Here is a 20,390-nt window from a genome sequence, read left to right on the forward strand (position 1 = left end):
GTCTGCATGCCAGTTTGACAGGAACATTACAAAGTTCTAGTAGTTTCAGCTAGATCATATGTTTTCAGTGTTAAATCTGTGTTTTGGATATGCAGCTACATTTGTCCTTCCAGTATTAATATACCATAGATAAGTGAGATCATCCTGTGTTCATCTTTCTTCCTCTGGCTTACTTCATCCAACATTGTATCTTCCAGTTCTAACAAGGTTGCAGCAGATTACGTGCTTTCATCATTCCTTGCAGCTGCATAGTGTTCCACTGTGTATATATACCACATCTTGACAATCCATTCTTCATCGTGGTATACCTATGTTGATTTTATATCTTACCTACTGTACTGAGTGTAGCAATGAATAATAGAGTGCATATGTCATTTTGAGAGAGGGTTTTTATGTCCTGTGGATAGATGCTCAAAAGTGGAATTGCTGGCTCATATGGCAGTTCAGTGCTAAGTTTGCTGACAACTCTCCATACTGTTTTCAGATGTTATTTCATTTGGGTTTTGGTACACACCTTGTGCTGCTGAGAAGATACTCCTGGTTCTGCAACAGAAATCACTCCTGGTAGGATTGGAGGACCACTTGGGCTACCAGTGATAGAACTCAGACACATGCAAGGCAAATGTCTTACCCACTGTACTATCTCTCTGGCCCTGAATAGACCTTAATACCCCACTATCACACTCCATATATGTGCTAAGCAAAAAATCAATAAAAAACATAAACATAAGTGTTAAAAGAAAAAATAGAAAACATGGACCTAATAAACTTTCATAGCACTGTTCAACTCCCGAAATTTGAGTACATGTCCTTCTCCAATACACATGCGACATAATCCAGGACGGGCCATGAACCGTGTCTCCATAAAATTAAGAACATAGAAATAATATAACTATCTCATCAGATTACAATGTTTTTAAATACAAAATTTTAAAAAGTGGGAAACTCAAATATTCGTGAACAACTTAACCAGTGGCTCAAAGAGGTAATACAAGATGAAATCTAAATATACTTGGAAGCAAATGGGAAGAGGAGCATTATCAGAAATTATGGGACATAGTAAATGCTGTTCCAGGAGGAAAGTTTACAGCAATAGAAGTGTTCATCAGGAAAGAAGAAAGGATCTAAATAAATAACCTAACTGCATGTTATCCTACTAGAAAAATAATAAAAAAGGAGCCCAAAATTAGAAGTGGGGAAATGATAAATTTTATAGCAGGAATCAATGAAATAGAAACAAACATAAAAATCAAAAATCCAATGAAACCAAGAACTGAGTGTACCAATGACAAATAAGGAAATAGAAATTGTGATAAAATATATGTCCCAACAAGGAAAAATTTAGGCACATGTGCTTTTACGGATGAGTTATTCAAACCTTCAAAGAAGACCTATTTCCTATCTTCTCAGGCTTTTCCAGAAAATGGAAGAAATAGAAATCTTCGCAGTGTCAGTGAGACCATTATTACTTTTATTCCAAAAGCAGACAGAGACATAACTAAAAAAGAAAATTGCACAGCAGTATCTCTGATGGGGGTAGATAAAAAGAAACATTAAAACCATTTCCTGTGATGGACAGTGTTTAGGTGTGCATAGGTTTATCTCAGCTTTTACTAATTGTGTAATGCCCTTACTTCTCATAAACTGGGACTCAATGCTTCAACGGTAAATGCAGAACAGGACTAGAATAAGATGAATGTCTAATTTTTACATAATATAACTCATTGTCCATTAGTCTGCTATACAATCTTGCTGATTTCTCCAGGCTTTGGAGGGCACACACTGGTTGTGCTCAGGACTTACTCTTGGCTCTGTGCTGAGAAGAGATCACTCAGGGAACCAAAAGTGGTGACAGGGATCAAATTTGGGCCTTTTGCATCCAAGGCAATTGTGTTAATTCTGATACAAGCTCTCAGGCCTTTGATTTCTAGTATTCGTTTTGTTTGGTTTTGGAGCCACAAGCAGTGGTGTTCAGGGCTTACTCCTGGCTTTGCACGAAAAAAATCACTCCTGGCAGGGCTGTGGATTAAAATCTGGGGTGCTGTGGATCGAATCTGGGTCAGCCATATGCAAGGCAGCTTACCTTACCCTTTGTACTATCTCTCTGCCCCTCCCTCCCAATTTCCAATTTTAACCAACCAAAGCATTATTCACTTTCAAAACCTCTGATTTGCTTTCATTTTGCTCACTCTTAAGAAATGGACCTGAGTTTACCTTCTCTGACCAAGATTCTCAAATAATATTTAAATATGAGCTACATTAACTCCCTCCCTTACTCAATATCTTCTTTCCAATGTCAGAAAGAAGTTTGAGTCACCCTCCATTTTAATCTTAAACTTTTCTACTTCTAGAGAGACTATATTCCATTAATTATATACTGGAAATATTTTTAATTTATCCTTTTATGCTTCCTTCCTCTGTCTATAAACATACATAGATATTCATCATTCTAAAAAATTCTCTAGAACGAATTATATCTTCAAATTTTTGTTCTTCTCTTTGCTTATGTTACCAAATTAAACAATGGTCATTTGTACACATGTCTATATTTTCTCTATTAGGCAACCAATAAAAGTCTAATTCTAAATTTTTCCCTAAACTAGTTTTGTCATTAGCTACTTCTGTGAGCTTTGCTTTGGCCTCTTCTCTCCTTTCATAATAACAGTAGGTTACTATGAAGCATGCCATTAGAAGTGATGTAGTTGGATACAAGATTACAAGCATATCAGTTAAACAATATTTATTAAAATGTTTCATTGCACATAAGTGAGGCATAGGAAGGGGGACACCTCCCTATATGCCACCCACACAGCAGAGCTTGGCAAGATACCTGTGGCATATTTGATATGCCAAAAACAGTAACACAAATGGGCCTCATTCCCCTGACCCTTGAAGAGCCCCCAATACGGCAGCATTGAGAAGGACAAGTGAGGAGAGGCTGCTAAAATCTCAGGGCCGAACTACGCTGCCAAAACAAAGAAGGGCTAAAGTGACTGTCTGCACTTTTAACTCATGTACACTGGCATCAGTAGCATCAATTGAGGACCTGATGGTGCAAGTACAGAAGATCATGTATAACGTCAATGGATTGACAGAGATGAGAAGGCATCCATCACATCATGCCATTTTTGACACTGGATAAGAACTATTCCTTGGAACATGTGACAGTAGAGGCATTGGTGGTGTCAGTCTCCTTGTCAACACGAACTTGGCCATGAGCATCAGCATCTATTTGTTTGAATGCCTAACAACCCGAATTGGATGCTTACATTTGAATAAATGTGGCTAATTGCCGGCAGTTTATATCTTCGCCATCTACTCACTAACATCCAACTATGGTGGAGAAGAAATTGAGAAGTTCTACATGGAGCTGGAGAAATTCTATAAAGAAAATCACACCTTCTACAAGGTCATTGTCGGTGATTTTAATACCAAGATAGGACTGAGAAGGTTACCCGAATAACTTCACACTGGGACCGAAGGTCTAGAATGGAATGAACGGGGTGAGAGACTGTCTGAATTCATCATGTTGACCAAGACCATTTATAATAACTCTCAGTTCCAGAAGGCCAAATCTAAACGTTGGACATGGGAGTCTGCTGGTGAAAAGTTCCACAATGAAATTGACCACATCATATCCAATTGATGCTTTTGCCTGACCTATGTCACTGTTGTCCCAAAATTCCAAATGGGATCAGACCACCATCTCCTTCTTGTGAAATTCTGCTTCATGTAGCTGGGAGAAAGGGCTGCAAAGTTGATGAAGAGAACTCCCAGAATGAGCACTAACTGGGAGCTCTTTGACACTATTGCGGCAATATGGGAAGATGCCATTGTAGACAACATTGACAAGGAATACTATTAACTTGTTCAGCACCTCCATGATTGTGCGAGGAACACCAAGAGAGAGAAAGCCACAGAAAGATACCTGTCTTCGGAAACTCTCAAGCTCATTCGCCAACGAGGTTTGATGTGAGCTTCAGGCAAGCACAAGCTAACGTCCAAGCTCACAAAGCTGTACAGAGAAGCGATAAAGGAAGATCTCAAAGAGAGTAGAGCAGCAGTGTTGGCTGATGCAGCAGAAGCCGGAAAACATATTTGCAATGCCTGCCTGTCCTTCATCAACTATAAGACTAAGATGACTGCCCTCCAACGTCCTGATGGATCTATCACATCTTCCAGAAGGGCAACGGAAAAGGTCATCCATGACTTCTACTCGGAACTCTTCAATTGCCACGTCCACCTTCCCACATACCATATTCTGCAGGATAGATATGTCGTTCACAGTGTTCTTTCCGAAATCTGACATGCCATTTCATTGGTAAAGAAGTGTAAAGTCACACGATGGTCATTGTGTGATTGTAACCCAAACATGAATTTTTTTTTATATTATTTCAAACATGAAAGCTTGTGACTATCTCATGGTGATTAAATAAAATTTTTTTGTTGTTTGTTTTTTGTTTTTGGGTCACACCCGGCGATGCACAGGGGTTACTCCTGGCTCTTCACTCAGGAATTACCCCTGGCGGTGCTCAGGGGACCATATGGGATGCTGGGATTAGAACCCGGGTCGGCCGCGTGCAAGGCAAACGCCCTACTCGCTGTGCTATTGCTCCAGCCCCTAAATAAAATTTTATAAAAATAAATAAAAAAAATTAGCATACAGCCCCCGGTCCAGACGAGATCAGACCTGAACAACTGAAGAACAACTGAAGAATCTGCTGCCAGTACTCGTCAATACACTGGCTCGGATCTTCACATGCTACCTGTCTGAATGCAAGGTTCAGTCCCAATACAAAACCAGCAGGACTGTCCTGTTGTACAAGAAGGGAGACATCCATGACATCAGCAACTATTGCCCAATCTGCCTGTTTCCGTGTCTACAAGTTATTCACTTGAGTCATCCTGAATAGGATTGGGAGAACACCAGACAAAGGACAACCATGCGAGCACGCCAGTTTCCGAAAAGGATTCAGCACAATTGACCATATTCACACGGTGACCAAACTCATTGAGGATTTGTGAGAGTTCAAGATGTTGCTCTGTCTAATGTTCATTGAATTAAAGAAGGCCTTTGATTCTGTTCAGACTGAAGCAGTCATTGAAGCCCCAGCCAAACAGGGCATTCAAACTCAGTACATTAAGATCCTCCACGAGGATTCACCACCAGGATCTCACCATTCTACAAGGAAGTTATCATCGTTGTAAAGAGAAGGGTTTGGCAGGGCAACACCATTTCACCGAAACTCTAGTGCCACACTCGAGAACGTCATGCGATGACTGGAATGGGAAGGAATGGGAGTGAAGATAGATGGTCGGCAACTGCATCACCTACACTTTGCTGATGACATCGTTCTAATAACACCAAATATTAGCCAAGTGTCATGAATGCTGACTGACTTCGACCACGGGTGTGGAAAGGTCAGACTACAGCTGAATCTCATGAATAGAATGTTCATGAGAAATGGACTAGTTCCTGATGTTCCATTTGCTCTCAATGGAAGGAATATCTCTGAATGCAGCAGTTATGTGTACCTAGGTCGAGAACTCAACATGACGAACGACCTGGCACCTAAGCTGCGCAGTAGAAAGAGAGCAGTGTGGAACACCTTCAAGAGCATCGAAGAAGTGGTTAAGAGGACGAAGAACCTCTGGCTCCGGGCACATCTTTTCAACTACACCGTTCTCCCTGCACTAACATACATCTCACAGACATGGGCCCTATGAAAACAGAATGAGAACTATTTGGGTCTCCCAAAGAGGAATCGAAAGAGCTATGCTTGGAATATCATGTTTCACTCAAGTGAGAGAAGGAATCCGGAGTTCCGACCTTCGTCGATGAAAGAGAACCAGGGATGCTCCCTCATTTGCCAAGACATCAAAAATTAGATGGGCCGGGCACATAATGTGATTTGGAGACAACCACTGGACTAGAGCTGTTACCGACTGGATTCCACAGGCCGTCAAAAGACTACGTGGTCACCCACCTATGAGATGGTCAGACTTCTTCATCAAGACCCTGAATGAATGGTTTGAGGCTCTTCGTGTTCCTGGAGCAAGCAGATACCATTGGGCTACTCTAGCACATGATGGGAATGAATGGAGACATCGGCACCCACTCGAGCAAATCGATGAGCAATGGGATGACAAGTGACAAGTGATACAAATGGTACAGGTGATTAAAATGTTTGATTTAGGTTAGTGTTTTGCAAAGTGAACAGTACTCTTTCCCTGGGTGGTATTTGGACCATCCAAGTAGGTGGTAGAAACATTGGATGCAATTGGGGATGCTTTCTATTTATTTGCTTAAAGAATATATACTTCTAGGATGCAGCTGAGCAATATTCTTCGCTGGGAAGTGGTCCCCAGCGGTTCCCACACGGACGGTCTGGCCTGGGTCGTCCAGCATTCATCCAGCCCCGCCTCCCATCATCGCGCCTCCCCGCCTGGCTCCCTAATACTGCCCCTGTCTCCAGGTAATTGGACCACACCCTGAACCCCGCTTCCCGGGTCCCAGCGATTCTCCACGTGGCCGGTCAGGCCTGGGTCTTCCAGCATCCTTCCAGCCCAAGAGGATACTGGGGGCATGGCCTGTATCTCAGAGGGCGTGGTCTCAAAAGGGGCGTGACCTCCTGCTGGAGCAGTTATTATTTTTTGCTTTAACAAAGTAGGTAGTCTGTTTCTTTTATTTTTTTTTAGTTTTTTAAAATTGAATCAACATGTGGAAAGATACAAAGTACTCAGGCTTATGTCTCAGTTATACAACATTCAAACACCCATCCCTTCACCAGTGCCCATATTCCACCACCAAAAACCCCAGTATACCTCCCGCCCCCGCTCCCCCACCCCCAACTGTATAACTGATGAATTTCACTTCATTTTCTCTTTACCTTGATTACATTCCATATTTCAACACAAAACTCACTATTGTTGTTGGAGTTTCCCCCCAAGAAGACAGCCCTACTACCAAGGAAGCATTTGATAATTAGTTTTCCATTGCTTAGAATGAAGAGATATGTAGCCCCAGTGCTCCAAGTACATAACTCCTTTTTTTCCTTTTTCCTTTTCCTTTTATTTTTTTCCCTCATCCCCCTTCCCACGCCTCATAGTATGGTGGACACCACGCCACATTTCTCCCTGAAAATGGGAAACAACCAGGAAAGAGGGATATTTCCTCTTCTCGGCTGGCGTGGGGCTGTTGCTTAGTTCAGTCAAGAGAAATGGCTGCTACTTTGACTACCTTCAATATTTCAACAAAAAACTCACTGTTATTATTTGGAGTTCCCCCCGCAAGTCAGACCTGCTAAAATGGAACCATTTCACATTGCTGACAATTAAGAGATGTTAAGTCTTAAGGTTTTGGATTTCTGTATAAAGTCCAGGGAAAATTCTGCCAGAAGCTGCATAGCCCGTCTCACAGTCCCAGTGCATTGCTATAAGAAGCTGCGCTGGATTCCCAAATGTGTTTGGTCTCTGGAATCAAAGTCTTTAGGCTCAGAGGGTCCCTTTCACTCTCAGCAGCTCTGCATTTATCTGGGCCGAGGGCGTGCCGGTTACACCCACTTCTCATGATTCCCTAGGAGCCCCAAGTGTAAAAACCGTATGCCTCTTCAATTTCTTGATTCCTACAATCTCCCATAATTGAACCAAGAAGACCTGGAATACTTGAATAGATCCATTAATATCAAGGAGATCGAAACTGTAATCAAAAGTCTTCCCAAACACAAAAGCCCAGGTCCATATTCTTCCAAATATTCAAAGAAGACCTGATGCCAGTTCTCCTCAAGCTTTTCAGGAAATTGAAAAAAAACAGGAACCCTCCCAAGCAGTTTCTATGAGGCACATATCTCACTAATAACAAAAGTTAAAAAAAAGACACCACTATCAAAGAATATTACAGACCAATTTCCCTGATAAACACCAATGCAAAGATCCTCAACAAAATATTAGCAAATAGAATCCAACAACTCATCAAAAAGATCATACACCATGACCAAGTTGGATTCATACTGGGTATGCAAGGATAGCTTAACATTCGGAAATCAATCAACGTAATCCATCATATCAAAAAATGTAAAGACAAAAAACATATGATCATATCAATAGATGCAGAGAAAGCATTTGACAAGATCCAACATCCGTTCATGATGAAAACTCTCACCAAAATGGGTTTTGGAGGAACTTTCCTCAAGATAGTCAAAACCATCTACCACAAACCCATGGCAAGCATTATCCTCAATGGGGAAAAACAAAGGGCCTTTCCTCTAAGATCAGGGACAAAACAAGAATGCCCACTCTCACCACTTCTATTCAACATAGTACTGGAAGTACTTGCAATAGCTGTTAGGCAAGAAAAAGAGATTAAGGGCATCCAGATAGGAAAGGAAAAAATCAAACTCTCACTATTCGCAGACGATCTGATAATGTATCTAGAGAAGCCTAAAACCTCTACTAAGAAACTCTTAGAAACGATAGGCTCGTACAGTAAAGTTGCAGTCTATAAAATCAATACCCAAAAATGCATGGCCTTCCTATACGCAAACAATGAGACAGAGGAAAGGGACATGAAAAAAGCAACCCCATTCACATTTATGCCCCAGAAAATCAAGTACCTCATAATCAGCTTAACTAAAGAAGCAAAGGACCTCTACAAAGAAAACTATAAAGCGCTACTCCATGAAATAAAAGAGGACATGAGGAAATGGAAACATATCTCCTGCTCATGGATAGGGAGAATCAACATTGTCGAAATGGCAATACTCCCCAAAGCATTATACAGATTCAATGCTATCCCTATAAAGATACCCATGAACTTCTTCAAAGAAATGGATCAAGCTATCCTGAAATTCATATGGAACAACAAACGCCCACGGATAGCTAAAAAAATTCTTGGGAAAAAAGATGATGGGAGGCATCACATCCCAACCTTAAACTTTGTTACAAAGCAGTAACAATTAAAACAGCATTGTACTGAAACAAAGGCAGAACTACAGACCAATGGAACAGGGTGGAATATCCCTACACACACCCCCCAAATGTGTGATCATCTAATCGTTGATCAGAGAGCAAGAAATGTGAAGTGGAGCAAGGAAAGCCTGTTTAACAAATGGTGCTGGCACAACTGGACAACCACATGCAAAAGAATGGGCTTAGACCTCGACCTGACACCTTGCACAAAAGTCAGATCAAAATGGATTAAAGACTTCAACATCAGACCACAATCCATAAGGTACATTGAAGACAAGGTCAGCAAAACCCTTCACGATATCGAAGCTAAAGGTATCTTCAAAGATGACACGGAACTAAGCAATCAAGTAAAAACAGAGATAAACAAATGGGACTACATTAAACTAAGAAGTTTCTGCACCACAAAAGACACAGGGACCAGAATACAAAGGCAATCTATAGAGTGGGAAAGGATATTCACCCAATACCCATCCGATAAAGGATTGATATCAAGGGTATACAAAGCACTAGTTAAACTCTACAAGAAGAAAACATCCAACCCCATCAGAAATTGGGCCGAGGAAATGAAGAGAAACTTTTCCAAGAAAGAGATACGAATGGCTAAAAGGTACATGGAAAAATGCTCTGCATCACTAATCATCAGGGAGATGCAGATCAAAACAACTATTAGATACCACCTCACACCACAGAGAATGGCACACATCCAAAAGAACAAAAGCAACAGCAGTTGGAGAGGATGTGGAGAGAAAGAGACCCTTCTACACTGCTGGTGGGAATGCCGACTGGTCCAGCCCCTTTGGAAAACAATATGGACACTTCTCAAAAAATTAGAAATTGAGCTTCCATTTGATCCAGCAATACCACTTCTGGGAATATATCCTGGAGAGGCAAAGAAGTACAGTCGAAATGACATCTGCACTTTTATGTTCATCGCGGCACTGTTTACAATAGCCAGAATCTGGAAAAAAACTGAGTGCCCAAGAACAGATGACTGGTTAAAGAAACTTTGGTACATCTATACAATGGAATACTATGCAGCTGTTAGAAAAAAATTAAGTCATGAACTTTGCATATAAGTGGATCAACATGGAAAGTATCATGCTGAGTGAAACGAGCCAGAAAGAGAGGGACAGACATAGAACGATTGCACTCATCTGTGGAATATAAAATGGCAGAGTAGGAAACTAATACCCAAGAATAGTAGTATATATTACCAGGAGGTTGCCTTTCTGGCTTGGAAGCTAGCCTCCCACACTGGGAGAAAGTCATCCCAGATAGAGAAGGGAATATCAAGTAAACTGTTGTTGGAGGACCCTCTTGGGAGGGGAGATGCATGCTTAAAGTAGACTACAGATTGAAGACAATGGCCAATCAATACCCCTATTACAGACCACAACACCCAAAAGGAGAGAGACAACCAAAGGGAATGCCCTGCCATAGAGGCTGGGCTGGATGGGACTAGGCGGGGGAGATGGATACTGGGTTCACTGGTGGTGGAGGAAGGACACTGGTGGAGGGATGGGTGCTCGAACATTGTATGAGGGAAACACAAGTACGAAAATGTGTAAATCTGTTGCTGTACCCTCATGGTGATTCATTAATTAAAAAATAAAAAAATTAATAAAAATTTAAAAAAAGAAAGTGGGAGGTAGCCTTAGAACCTGTTTTAAGTAATTTGCAGTTTTTTGACTTTCCATGTTTTCTTTGATATAGTCATATTACTTTTGAAGCTAAAAGTAGTTTTTAATTTAAAAATGCTGTAAATAATAATACTATCTCCAGTTCTATGATTGGTTTTCTATTCTCTCTTGCCTCTCTCCCTTAGTGACATAATCTATTACCATGCATTCAATCATGCGCTGAATGATAATTATTTAGAAATCTGTGGTCCCTGAGGCGCTCTTGAATTTCTAGACACCGGTTAAAAGTACCATCTAAATTTAGTCACTACTACATGACATTCAATGTCAGCTCTTCTGTATGAGAGATTAGCAAGAATTTAACATAGCCGTAATACTGACCATGATTTCCCTCTCCAAGCTCTAACCTTAAAAGCCTTCTAACTGACCTTTCTACTTTCTTTCTTATTCTATTCATACATTAGTGTTGATGATCTTCTTAAAGTATAAAGGAAATCAACCCTCCTTAAATCTCTTTGATTTCCATCTCAAGCAGAACAAATTCCAAAGTGTTTACCATTGTCTATAGGGAAATAAACAAACTTGACCTTATCCAAATTTCTGAGATCATCTTCTCACCTCGTGATATCCGCAGCTTTGAATTTCTGCTTTCTGTACTTCATCTTCAAATCCCCTAAAATTTCCATTTAGATTCAGAACTGTTGCATGTGCTGTTCTTAATTTGGATAGAATACCCTTTAGTCTCAGCCTTCATTCCAGTCTTTCTATATATGAGTTTAGCTTCTTCCTTCTAATTCTTTAGCTCTCTGTTCAATATCTCTTTATAGAAGCCTCTCAAGATCGGATCATTTTATTAAAAGGGAGGTCTATTCATGTTAATTACTTTTAGAGCATATCTCAAAATTTATTATTTAAGTTATTTCTTTGCTTTCTGGGTTGTTGCTACCTCCTCTGAATAATAAATTCCATGAAGGTGGAGAGACACTTTTAAATCTTATTCATCACTGTATGTAATCCAGAGTCTAGACAGAACTTAATATAGAGGAACTTAATATTCTATGTATATCAAATAATTACATTAGTACCTTGCTATAACTATGAAAATTCTCGATTGATTTCTAAGTATGTAAATTATGTCTATACTTACACATAAATTGACATTTCATTCTCTTGTATTTTAAGCAGAGTTTTAGATTTCAAGAATATTATATAAAAAGAATAAGACAGCATATGACCTTCTGCAATTAGGTATTCACTTAAGACAATTATCTTAAGTTTATGCAAATTAACAATAGTTGTGTATAGGGCTCGAGTGACAGTACAAAAGATAGGGCATTTGTCTTGTATGCAGCCAACCCCGATTTGGTTTCCAGAACCTTGTATGGTCCCTGAGCACAGAACCAAAGATAAGCCCTGAGAACTTTTGGGTATTACCTCCAACCAAAATTAATTAAAAATTAATTGTGTTAATAGTCCATTTCTTTCTATCCTGAGTAGCATTCTGAAGTATGGATTAACAAAGTCAGTTTAAGTTTTGATGGATATCTGAGTTCTTTCCAGTTTTTCACTGTTAGGAACATTAAATATTAATATTCATGTACAATTTTGAAAAACTTATATATAATTGATTTATAACATATTTTAGCTATAGTTATACATCATAATAATTTGATAGTATATGCATTTTAAATGATTTCTGATGCAAATTAAGGTAGTATCACCCATAGTTACTGGTATTTTTTGCATACTTTAATTTCAGAACAAAATAAACACAATCCACAACATCCAAATCTGTAGTCAAATTCGAAGGAAAGTGATTTGAGATCCTACCCCTATCCTGCCTTAAGATATAAGAGATAGGAGTAGAAAAAAGACCACTAGAGCCAGGTGGGTAAGACAACTCAAGACTATTGGGGGATGGGATTGGAACACTATACAGAGGGCAAATCTGCAGGTAGAAACTTCCAGTTTACTTCTTCCATGCAAGATTCATCCTCATTGCCCTCAGGAGGGGGTATCTCATCAGGAACAGTAGCATTGGCTTCCTTGGCTGTCACTTCATCTTCATCAATATCCAGGTCTAGCTTGCTCATGCAGTAGATACCATAGGAATGGGTCTGGTGGTCCTCAAGTGAGAAGCCAGAGGACAGCCTGGCAATTATGAATAACAGGACCACGAAGTTCTTGACAGCTTTGTCATTCTTGTCTGCCTCCACCTTCTGTCGCACTGTCTCCACAATGAAGTGGTCAAGGTTGATCTCCGGGTGCTTTTTGGCCATCATGTAGCCCATTGTAGAGTTGTCCCAAAGGGCCTGGGCTTTCATGATCCATTCCATGTTGGCTATCCAGTCATAGGGGCTAGTCATAATGCAGCAGGTAAAAACAAAAGCCTATTGGATATTGTTACTTTTTCAACCTTCTCATCCAAGTTTTCTTTTTTTTTTTTTTTCTTTTTGGGTCACACCCAGCGATGCTCAGGGGTTACTCCTGGCTTTGCACTCAGGAATTACTCCTGGCAGTGCTTGGGGGACCATATGGGATGCCGGGGATCGAACCCGGGTCGGCCGAGTGCAAGGCAAACGCCCTACCCGCTGTGCTATCGCTCCGGCCCCTCATCCAAGTTTTCTTTCATAAATTTGCCAAGTTCTCAAACTTAGCCTTGTTCTCCTCCATTTTTCTTTTTCTCCTTTTCATCCTCAGGCAGCTCCAGGCTTTCCTTTATAACTGAGACCACGTTCTTCCCATTGAACTCCTTAAGCTCTCACTTGCGGCATTTGTCAATGGTCTCGGTCTATTAAATACCTTAAAGCCCCACTTTCACACTTATTCCACACAGCTGAGTTGGCACCCTGTTCTTTGCTCTCACTATAATGCAATAAATGGATTGCTGAGTCTCCTTCGTTCAAGAAATATACTCTGAAGGAGGATTCTAAGTTTTAGGTTTGTAGAGAATGCTTCCTAAAATTTCTTATAGTTCTCATTGTCTTACTGCCAGCTCAGAGAACAGCTCCAGACACTTATAAAGAATGTTTTTTGTTAGTTACTGTCAAGATTTTCCTCTTCAGGAGCATTTCTCGAGAAATATTCAGGGGCAGATCCTCAGAGTCAACCACACCATGGATAAAGTTGAGATATTCTAATATCAGCTCTTCACAGATATCCATGATGAATACACAGTGGACGTAGAGTTTGATGTTCTTATTCTTGTTCTCAAAGAGGTGAAATGGATCCTGGTGGGGAATGAAGAGCAATGCTGTGAATTCCAGATGACCTTCACAGCTTGACTTCTAAGTTTTCTTCCCAGTCATTGATCAGACTCTTATAAAACTCTCCACATTGCACCAGGAGGTTGGCCCCATGGCTTGGAAGCTAGCCTCACATGCTGGGGGAAAGTCATCCCAGATAGAGAAGGGAGCACCAAGTAAAATGTGATTGGAAATCCCGAGAGGGGAGGTAGATGCACGCTGAAAGTACACTAGAGACTGAACATGATGCCCACTCAATACCCCTATTGCAAACCACAACATCCAAAAGGAGATAGAGAGAACAAATTGGAATGCTCTGCCACAGAGGTGGAGCGGGGTGAGGGGATGGGATATGGGGTTGGGAGGGATACTTGGTTCATAAGTGGTGGAGAATGGACTCTGGTGGAGGGATGGGCTCTTGAACATTTCATGAGGGAAAAACAAGCACGAAAATGTGTGAATCTGTAACTGTACCCTCACTGTGACTCACCAATTAAAAAATAAATAAATTATAAAAAAAGAATTTCTTTGATTTGTTCAAGAGGCAATTTTTTGGCTACTTGAAATTATTTTAAAAATACAAGTGAAGTTATTTCTTAGAACAATAGTTTGTTTTAAAATCTGTGAATTTCTATCAATTATGTTAGAATTATATCAACTATATTAGAATTATATGAAACATATCAATGCCTGTCTCTAATTGTAAATAAATTGTGCATATTTTAAAAGAAAAAGAAACTCTCCACATTGCTCCTTGGTGATGTCATCATAATTTCTGGTCCAAATGGGCTTAGTTTTATTTAATTCCTCCTAATCAATGTATTTCTCCTTAATATTCTTGGTTTTCTTTTTCTTATCCTAACCTTTATCGTCTTCCTCATCTGAGCCAATATCTTTAATCTTGGCCTTCTCTTCATCATCTTTATCTTTCTCTTTTATTTCTCCTCTTCTGCCTCATAGTCACTGAGTTCTTTCTGACTTTCTCCAAATAGATGGTAATGGGATAACCTTAAACTTTGAGTGCTTCTTCACTACTTCTTTCACTCTCCTTTTCTCTAAGTACTCTGTCTGCTCTTTAAGATGGAAGATCACTTTAATACTCTGGCCAATATGCTCACCATGTTCAGCATGTGTGGTGAAGGAGGCCCCAACAGAAAACTCCCAGGCATACTAATCATCATTATTGTGCTTTGTATTCCCAACCACTTTCTCTACTACCAGGTAAGCAGAATAAAAGCCAACACCAAACTCCCTAATTATGGAGATGTCTGCACGAGTCTGAAAAGCTTCTATAAATGCTTTAGTAACAGACTTGGCAATGGTCCCCAAATTGTTTATAAAATAGGTTTTGGTGGTGCCAATTTCTGTGTCCACCAGAGTCAAGGTGTGTTACTGGGGGTTTGGGATGATGTCAATTTTCAACTCTTTTCCTCATCCCGTTTGGAAGTGTCTATCAGACTCTCATAGTGAATCTTATCCAAGATGTCAGAAGCATTACTGATCAATTCCTGAATAAATATTTCTTTGTTTGCATAAAAAAAGTATTGATGAGAAGATACATAACTTGGGCAATTTCTGCCTGAAAAGCAAAGGCTTCCACCTCCTCCTATCCATGTGCACTTCCTCATGCATCTTGAAAGAGAAGAGTTGCAAATAGTAAGGAGCAGGGTAGGCTCAGAGAATGTTCAGCTCATATACTGCAACAATGCTGCAAGCGGGTGGCACAATAGATTACTGGTTATTTATGTAAGAAACTTTTTTGAACTGGCAATGTACCACTTTTAAAACAACATTTATTGCTTAAATTGCTTGATAATTTAAATAAACCACTTTATTATCATTTGAATTTGGAAATATTATATAGTTGAAGAGAAAGAGATATTGAATAGACATAATTGGCACATGGTAGAAATAAGTTTTGTACTTGACTGGTAGCAGTAGTTTTTAATATTAATTTTTTATTTTATTGAATCACCATGAGATTGAGCATTACCAAGTTGTTCGTGATTGTGTTTCAGTCATACGATGTTCTGACACCCATCCCTCCACCAGTGTAATTTCCTAAAACTAATGTCCCCAGTTTCACTCCCACCCTCCCAAACCACCCCCTCATGCCCATCTGCCTCTATAGAAGGCACATCTCTTGTCTCTCTTCCTTTATCTTTCTCCATCATTTTAGGCATTATTGTTTGCAATACAGATGCTGAAATGTTATTATGTATATCCCTTTACGTACTTTCAACACTCAGTTCTGATCCAGAGTGATCATTTCCAACTAATGTTGTCATAATGATCCTACTCTACCTTAACTACCCTCCACCGCACACACACCCTTGTAGTAATTTCCAACTGTTGACTAGTCCTCCTGGTCCATTTCCCTGGCATTAAATATTAGTTTCATATCAGTGTCTGTGTTGCAAGCCATAATTCCCCAAAGTAGAGAGAGAGTATGGGGAATATTGTATGCCATGGAGGCAGGGGGAGGGTGGGAAAGGGGGGGCATACCGGGGATATTGGTGGTGGGGAATGTGCACTGGTGGAGGGATGGGGATGGGTGTTTTATCACTGTGTGATTATAACCCAAACATGAAAGCTTGTAACTATCTCACAGTGATTCAATAAAATTAAAAAAATCCCACAAATGAATGCAATCATTCTATATCTGTCCCTCTCTTTCTGACTCATTTCACTCAGCGTGATACCCTTTAAATCCATCCATTTATAGGCAAATTTCATCAACTCATTTTTCCTAACAGCTGTGTCGTATTTCATTGTGTAAATGTACCATTTTTTTTTATCCAGTCGTCTGTTGTTGAGTATGAAGTTTGTTTCCAGATTCTGGCTATTGTGAATAGTGTGGCAATGAACATAGAGATGTAGATGATATTTCTGTTGTGTGTTTTTGGACACCCCAGTGTATATTCCCAGAAGTGGCATTGCAGGGCCAAATGGCATTGCAGGGCCTAATTTCTAGTTTTTTGAGGAATGCCCTTATTGTTATGCAAAAAGATTGGATCAGTCGGCATTCCCACCATCGTAGCAATAGTTTTAATTTCCTTTTAGAAGAGTTTGACATCTATCTTTCTCCTTTCTATATTCTGAAAGGGGTGGTATAGCTAAATGTCCAAACAATAGAGTACATGATGCTGAAAACAAGAGATCCAAACCTTCAGCAACCAAATTAAAAAATGCGCCTGTCAAGGAGGCAGACTGTCGGAGGTGCAGTGAACATGAACCTGAAGACACTGGTGAAGAGCAGGTGACACTGGTAGTGGAATTGGTGCTGGAACATAGAATGTTTAATACTCAACTATTAATATTTTGTAAAATCATTGTGTTTCAATAATTTTTCAGAAAGAAATATAAGAAATATAGAGTTATTATTGCTGGGATGAAATAATCAAAATTAACTTCTATTTAAGGAAACTGAGAGAGAAGCAACAGAGGTTAGAAGTGCCAAGGTTGTTTATGAACCTGTCACCTAGTTTCCTCAATCTGTGGGGACATGTGGTAAAACAGCCTTATGGGGCAGGGCTTGGTTTGTTTCAGTCAGGAGCTCCATGCAGTGCTTGATTAGCAGCACTGTTTTCATTAATAAAGAGGAAAACATGTGTGGCTGGAGCCATAGCACAGCGGGTAGGGCGTTTGACTTGCATGCGGCTGACCCAGGTTCGATTCCCAGCATCCCATATGGTCCCCTGAGCACCACCAGGAGTAATTCCTGAGCACAGAGCCAGGAGTAACCCCTGTGCATTGCCAGGTGTGACCTAAAAAGAAAAAAATAAAGAGGAAAACATGAGACACACAAAGGAATTTCAGACCCGACCTACTTGTGACAGAGATGGCCCGGGACTTCACAAAAGACCTTCTCCTCTGGGCTGCTCCAGAGTGGGACAAGTGTTATCCCTCCACCTGCCGTCTAAGAGCTCCAGCAGTCGCCATTTTCTAGAAGCCAGCAAGTAGCACCAGGTATGAGTCGCGGTGATGGTAAACCCCAAGTCTCAAGCGACAGGGGAGGAGTGGGCCCTCCTTCCCCCAACCCTGATGGGACGCCGAGATGATGCCACATCTGCCCACCATCTACTTAAGCTCGAACATGGCCATGATCCAGAGACACACAAACGAGTCTCAGACCTGAGCAACTTGTAGCAGAGATGTTTTCAGACCCTAATTATTAAAATCTTAGAATTCCTAGAGTGTGTGGCCACTTTTGCAGCTGTGCGACATTATATTATATCCATAACAAACAATAAAAAAACACACTGTCTAGCAATTTCATTTTTGCAGGTATGAGGGGTGGTAGGGCTGGACTTGAAATATCTAAGGTAACAAAAGAATATTCTGCAAATTGTCTGCAACACTGGCAGGGGGAGGTATGGAATGGGGAGGGGGATACTGGGGATTTTGATGGTGAAAAATGTGCACTGATGAAGGGATGGGTGATTGAAATTCAAACATGAAATTTTTGTTACTGTACCCCATGGTGAATTAATAAAAATAAAATATTTTAAAAAGAGGAAAACATGTAATTTCAAGGTACTGTTTTCAAAACACAGGAAAAATTATATATAGAGAGCACTCTGGGAGCAAAAAAAAGAAGATAAAACAAAATGTATAGAAAATCTTATCTAGACATGTTGAAACAAATCACAAAACTTATAGTTTAATTTAGGGAAAGGAAGGAGAACAATTAGGAAGGAGAACAAAATAGACAATTCCTATCTCAGCCTCACTGATAAAATTAACAAGTTTTTATCAACCAAAGGATGAGACTGAAAACTAACTAAACCCTTAAATCAATAATTATTATTGTGTATGTGTGTGACAGGTTGATGGTGAATGTAGCCTCATAAACTTCACCAGGGGGCAAAATGATCAGAGAAGAAACAGTGATAGTTTTATAAGAGAACCATCAGGGAAAGGAGTGGTTCCCAGAGCACTTCTGCACAGATACAATAGCAATAAAATGAGGTACTGATTGCATTACTGATTGCCAGGTAAGGATAAAGAAGCCTAAAAGAGGTAACAAGACTTTAAATAGGGGCTGGGGAGAGAAACCCATAGTATGGACAACTGAAGAACAGTGAAATTGTATCTCACAGCCTTTCATCTATCCAGCAGCACCAAATCTAGTTGGGAAGCTGGCAAAGTGTCTATCAGGATGAAAGAAAAGAACAGAAAGAGGTTCAGTAACATGTAACATAGCTATTGTGGTATAACTAATGAGACACTCTGGGAAGCACATGAGGCCAAAGCTTAAGACAATAGGTGTCTCCAGATATTTATACAAGGTAGTATTTCCACTCCACCCCACCAACCCAACCTCCACCACATTTGGACACCCAAGTCATAAACTCTCAGAAAAGAAGAGGAGCCGAAGTTTTCTGGACTTTGGAAGTCCAAAATTCGGAGCCCTGAGACAGGAGCAAAAGGGCCAGGGTAAAGCACTGGAAACTACAAAACCAAAATCTCATAAATATGCCTCAGGGAACAGCAGTCATAAGGGTAAGTCCACCAAATTCAGCTATGCCATAGAGTAGTCTGGAAGGCTTTATCAGCACCAATTTACTCTATAACCTCTCAGACAAGGACTTTAGATAGTCCATCGTGGATACACTTAGTAAGTTTGAAGAAACTATAACACAGGCAATCAATAAAGCACAGAATGTAACTGTGAGTAAAATGAGAAAACTGCAAACAAAAATGACGTAACTGAAGAATGTTTGAAAAAAGATCAAAAACTCAGTGGATCTCCTTAGCAACAAAGTGACAGCAGCTGAAAAACAAATTAGTGACCTTAATGATACAGTGTAGGAAATGTCAAAAGAGATCAGAAAATAGGAAAATGTAGAGGAACAAAGAAAAGCATGCTGGAAAATTACAGAATGAGTTCAAGAGAACTCAGATATAATGGTCAGGAAGTGTGTGAGAATAGAAAGGTAAGGTCAAAGAAGAACTAGTAGTAAAAAGTAAAAAATAAGAATAACCAAGAATTGAGATACTCATGCACCCATATTCAGAAGTTCAGAGTTCCAGCCAAAATAGACCCAAACAGGAAAAGTTCAAGGCATGTTGTGATTAAAATGACAAATGTTAAGTGTAGCGATAGAATATGGATAACAGCAATATAAATGAAGGAAATTACATAAAAAGGATCTCCTATAAGATTCAAAGTAGAACATTCAAGTAAGAATCTTCAGGCCTGAATAGAATGGTAGGATATGGTAAAGAATTAAATTTAATGAGCACCTCACCAAGAAAACTTTATCCAGCTATGGTTTCATTTAGATTTGTAAGAACAACAAACAACAGTATGAGAAGTTCTTAGCCTTGAGAACAGTTTTTCAAGTAGCATTATAGAAGTTTCTTTAAAAAATGAAAGACACTTCACAAAAACTCATAATTTCTACAAAATGGTGGTAATAAATTCCTTCATCACAATTGTCGCACTGATTGTCAATGACTGAAGTCAACAATAAAGAATCACAGAATGGCTGAGAAAATGAATAAAACTTTCTGCTGCCTACAAGACACATAG

The 20,390-nt window shown here is 39.9% G+C and overlaps 1 protein-coding gene across 1 annotated transcript in view; it reads right to left on the reverse strand.

Annotated features, from left to right (window-relative positions):
* LOC101558715 (putative heat shock protein HSP 90-beta-3) overlaps positions 1-20,390 on the reverse strand; it is a 72,725-nt gene that overhangs the window by 18,943 nt on the left and 33,392 nt on the right. Inside the window, 5 exon segments of the mRNA XM_055121163.1 lie at positions 12,545-12,990; positions 12,993-13,056; positions 13,248-13,289; positions 13,291-13,365; positions 13,652-13,837. Coding sequence (XP_054977138.1) covers positions 12,545-12,990; positions 12,993-13,056; positions 13,248-13,289; positions 13,291-13,365; positions 13,652-13,837 — 813 coding nt within the window.

The sequence above is a fragment of the Sorex araneus genome, chromosome X (genome assembly GCF_027595985.1).
Source record: "Sorex araneus isolate mSorAra2 chromosome X, mSorAra2.pri, whole genome shotgun sequence".
Lineage (NCBI taxonomy): Eukaryota > Metazoa > Chordata > Mammalia > Eulipotyphla > Soricidae > Sorex > Sorex araneus.